This window comes from Etheostoma spectabile, chromosome 3 (assembly GCF_008692095.1).
Source record: "Etheostoma spectabile isolate EspeVRDwgs_2016 chromosome 3, UIUC_Espe_1.0, whole genome shotgun sequence".
Taxonomy (NCBI): domain Eukaryota; kingdom Metazoa; phylum Chordata; class Actinopteri; order Perciformes; family Percidae; genus Etheostoma; species Etheostoma spectabile.
The window spans coordinates 318,527-323,522 of record NC_045735.1 but is presented as its reverse complement, the minus strand read 5'-3'; the positions used below and the strand labels follow the sequence as shown (position 1 = coordinate 323,522).

At 49.5% G+C, this 4,996-nt stretch overlaps 1 protein-coding gene across 1 annotated transcript in view; it reads right to left on the bottom strand.

Moving 5' to 3' along the window:
• LOC116682072 (pannexin-1) overlaps positions 1–4,996 on the bottom strand; it is a 15,912-nt gene that overhangs the window by 6,673 nt on the left and 4,243 nt on the right. The window contains exon 4 of the mRNA XM_032509704.1: positions 236–423. Coding sequence (XP_032365595.1) covers positions 236–423 — 188 coding nt within the window. The remainder of the gene's footprint in view (positions 1–235; positions 424–4,996) is intronic.

The following is a 4,996-nucleotide window of genomic DNA, read 5'->3' as shown; positions in this document are numbered from 1 at the left end:
GAAAAGTTACAAGTACGTCTTAATAGTAATAAATAAGGAGTGAAAAGGGGGAGAACAAGGGGTGTGGAAGGCCCCATGCCTTTGTTTGCCTCAGGCCTCAAAATGACTAAATCCGCCCCTGGTCATAGAGTTCACACACTGCACAAACTCAAACCAGTTTTCTTATGCAATGCTAAAGCTGAACCCAACGGTATCCTAACACAACTCAGAGTTGATTTCAGGTGTCCTACTGTACCCGTCTGGGGTGGGCAGTCCTGTGGTGGGCTTGCGTTTTGCCCGAGTGACGGCACGGTTGTAACACCGGTCCAGCTCCTCCATGATGAAGCTGAGGTCCGACTGCAGGAGGGGTGCTGCAGAAAACCTCCAGAACAACGCCGGGGTGGACATCAGCACCGCCACCAGCAACAGGATGTAGGGGAAGAACTGCAGAGAAGACACAGGATAGCAAGTAACCAATCACGTTGTACAATGGTTGATTTAAGACATGCAAACACAGCCAAAGATCTGTCCTAGTCTGTGTGTGTGTACCTTGTGCAGCCACAGAGGGAGAGTGTGTGTATGTATGTGTGTGGCAAAATAATTCTATATGACCATATATTCTAGGTGGTAGTATACTGTACTTGTACACTACAGTACTGGTAAAATACTTGTTTTTCATCACTTTTGTTGTCTTTTCCCCCCACTGGTAACAAAGCTTAGTAATGAATGATCAAACTAATGACATGCTGACAGATCCAAATTAGGAACGAATTATGTATTCCACTGTCTGACATCAGTTGACATTTTCCCATTCACTACTCCCCGTGTAATGGTAGTTTACACTACAGAGAGAAGTAATCAGATTTCTGACACTTCATCATGTGTCGTCACTGACAGCTGTAGGAACGCACAACTGTTCATTTTACAGCTAATGTGACACTGCTTTGTGGGATTGTGAGTTCAGTGGTGTACCTGTGATGGACACTAGCATCTCAGACGCTAAACAATGGTGGACAGTAAATCTATTATGCACCATATTGTCAAAAGGGAGTGATTTCAGACACAAACACACAAGAGATGCCAACAACCTTGATGATTTGTAGGACTTCAGTTCGCTGAAGTTCTCCTCCAGAAGAGCAATACAGCGAGAGATCTGCACATTGGTCAACAGGAGAAGGCAGGACGCTCACGTTGGGCAATGAGTGGTAGGTTTCCAGGAAGCGGGCATTCCTGTGCAGAAGGGGGAGAGACTGGCGTAGATCACCGCGGGAATCAGCGAATGAACAACCCAGTTGACAAGGCTGGAAAGAGAGAGTTGAAGCAGACTGCAGTTTGAGCTGTGGAGAGGAAGCCTCACAGAACTCCAAAAACTACACAAGGACTGAACTAATTCACAGCATTTAGACTGAAACACAAATCTGAATTTTCGGATATAGTCTGTTTATTGATCCCCAATGGGGAAATTACAAGTTATACTCTGTGTCCACACTTTGTTAGTTTCACACACAGTCCGAACTAAGTGTTTACACACACACACACACACCCACACACAACACACACACACACACACCACACCACAACACACACAACCACACCCACACACAACCACCACACACACACACACACACACACACACACACACACACACCACAACACACACACACACACAAAACCACACACACACACCACACCCACAACACACACCACACACACACACACACACCACACACCACATCACACACACACACACACACACACACACACACACCACCACAGAGTGAGTGGGCTGCCACTTCCAACCCAACTCCCTACGGACTGAGCTACTGCCAACCCCCCATTAATGGTCCAAAGTCAATTTACAACCGCAAACCAAATAGGACACCTCAGGATAATAATGCTCCAGGACTATCATGAACAAAAAGGGATTTTAACCGAACCGCCAAATACCTCAGCAATAGAAGACTCCCACAGCGACGATCTTACACTGCACCGTGTCGGGGACGGCCGGTGGAGGCGAGCTGCCGCGCGCAGGCTGCGCCAAACTCGTCCGTGACGGAGGCCAGGCGAGTAGTACCCAGGTAGACACAAGGCACCCAGCAGGGTGACCAGAGTCGGCCGCGACCAGCAGGTAGTAAAACAGCAGCGACCGCGAGCAACGCTTTGTCATCAGGAACTTCTCCACCAGCGGGTAAACAAGCAGTCCTCGGGGACGTCGCTGCATTGTGAGAAAACAGGAGCAAAGAGAAAGGTAGGACAAAGCAGAAAGCCGATTACTTAACATTTGCTGGCTTCATTACTCACACTAAATATTCACATTTAAATCTGAGGCCTCCGCTGCATATTCGCAACCCGTCATTTACATTAAGTCCAGTAAACGTACAATCCCAATGCTAAATACCAGCCCTATATATTCAGGAAAACCACTGAAAGTTAACCAGCCTTTAAATCACTGACCAACAAAATGGGGGTTTGTAGATTTTATTGAAAGTAATAGAGGTGCCGCAAAATAATCTCACGGCATTGAACAACTGGAGTCTGTTGGACAGTTCACCAATGTTTAGACGGGAAACCCAATTCCATGTGGTTTCACAAAATTAAATATTCAATAAAGCTATTGTTGCCAGCTGTGTGTAAAATGGTGCAGGATTACTGCGAGATCTGAGTGTCGTTGTTGTTTTTTAACAAGTTAGGTCGGCCGGATTCATTTTTGAGATAATCGCTGGTATAAAGTTTGGTTTTTGAAAAACAGACTTGCCACAACAGAGCAAGGGACCCCCCTAGTTATAGACGAGGCGGACTTACCATTGGCAAGGTCGGCAATTGCCTTAGGCCCCGAGCTACAGGGCCCCGTAAAACCCTCATAAACTTACGGTTACGATTTGTGTCTTACTTTTCACCAATTAATTATATCTCTAAACATTGATACGCTAAAGTGCTATCCGATGGTTTAATTCATGATGAGAAACTCCCCCCTCCCCACTGCGGTGGACTACTCCATTATCCTACTGCGCATCTCGGTGTTTGTAAACCCGGCTCAGCGGGCTGTAAAGCCGGAGGCTACAGGCGGCTCCGGCTTAGCCGGAGCTACAGGCGGCTCAGCGGGCTGTAAGCCGGAGGCTACAGGCGCTCAGCGGCTGTAAGCGGAGGCTACAGGCGGCTCAGCGGGCTGTAAGCCGGAGGCTACAGCCGGCTCAGCGGCTGTAAGCCGGAGGCTACGCCAGCGGCTGTAAGCCAGGCTACAGGCGCTCAGCGGGCTGTAACCAGCTACAGGCGGCTCAGCGGGCTGTAAGCGAGCTGGCTAGCGGGCTGTAAGCCGGAGGCTAACAGCCGGCTCAGCGGGCTGTAAGCCGGAGGTACAGCCGGCTCAGCGGCTGTAAGCCGGGCTACAGCCGGCTCAGGCTGTAGAGCCCGCGGTCTCAGCGTGTAAGCCGGGCTACAGGCGGCTCAGCGGGCTGTAACCGGAGCTACAGGGCGGCTCAGCGGCTGTAAGCCGAGGCTACAGGGGCTCAGGGGCGTAAGCCGGCGCTCAGCGGCTGTAAGCAGGAGCTACAGGCGCTCAGCGGCTGTAAGCCGGAGCTACAGACTGTTGGAAAATGAAGCGAAGCTACCGAAGTGGTTCTGAAAAAAGGAAAAAGAAGCGAAGAAAGCAGAACGTTTTTAGCAAACTTCCAAAGTTATCAACCTTTATCACGACGGCTACTGACAACACAAACATTACCGTTACTAAAGAGCAGCAAGAAGCCGCTGCTTGCGCTAGCATGCTAACACTGATGAGGAGTAGTGTCAGCCCAGGTTGCTCTAGTGAAGACTGGAGAAAGTTCAAGTACGTCTTAATAGTAATAAATAAGGAGTGAAAAGGGGGAGAACAAGGGGTGGGGAAGGCCCCATGCCTTTGTTGTCGCCTCAGGCCTCAAATGACTAAATCCCCCCTGTCATGAGTTCACACACTGCACAAACTCAAACCAGTTTTCTATGCAATGCTAAAGCTGAACCCAACGTTATCCTACACAACTCAGAGTTGATTTTCAGTGTCCTACTGTACCCGTCTGGGGTCAGTCCTGTGGTGGCTTGCGTTTTGCCCAGTGACGGCACGGTTGTACACCGGTCCAGCCCTCCATGTGAAGCTGAGGTCCGACTGCAGGGTGGTCTGCAGAAAACCTCCAACAACGAACACGGGGTGGACATCAGCACCGCCACCACAACAGGATGTAGGGGAAGAACTGCAGAAGACCAGTATACAAGTAACCAATCACGTTGTACATGGTTGATTTAAGACATCAAACACAGCCAAAGATCTTTCCTAGTCTGTGTGTGTTTGTACCTTGTGCAGCCACAGAGGGAGATTGGTGTATGTATGTGTGTGTGTGTGTGGTGTACCTTGTGCAGCCACAAGGGAGAGTGTCGTTGTTTGTGTGTGTGTGTGTACCGTGTGCAGCCACAAGAGGAGAGGTGGTGTATGTTTGTGTATTTGTGTGTGTACCTTGTGCACCACAGAGGGAGAGTGTGTGTATGTTTGTATTTTTGTGTGTGTGTGTACCTTGTGCAGCCACAGAGGGAGAGTGTGTGTATGTTTGTGTGTGTGTACCTTGTGCAGCCACAGAGGGAGAGTGTGTGTATGTATGTGACCTTGTGTAGCCCAGAGGAATGTGTGTGTATGTATGTGTACCTTGTGTAGCCACAGAGGGAGAGTGTGTGTATGTATGTGTGTGTACCTTGTGCAGCCACAGAGGGAGAGTGTGTGTATGTGTGTGTTACCTTGTGCAGCCACAGAGGTAGAGTGTGTGTATGTGTGTGTACATGTGTGTGTACCTTGTGCAGCCACAGAGGTAGAGTGTGTTGTTGTGGGGTACCTTGTGCAGCCACAGAGGGAGATGGGTAGTGTGTGTACAGTGTGTGTACCTTGTGCAGCCCAGAGGGAGAGTGTGTGTATGTGTGTGTGTGTACCTTGTGCAGCCCAGGTAGAGTGTGGGTAGGTGTGTTACATTTGGTGTACCTTGTGCAGCCAGAGGAGTGGTGT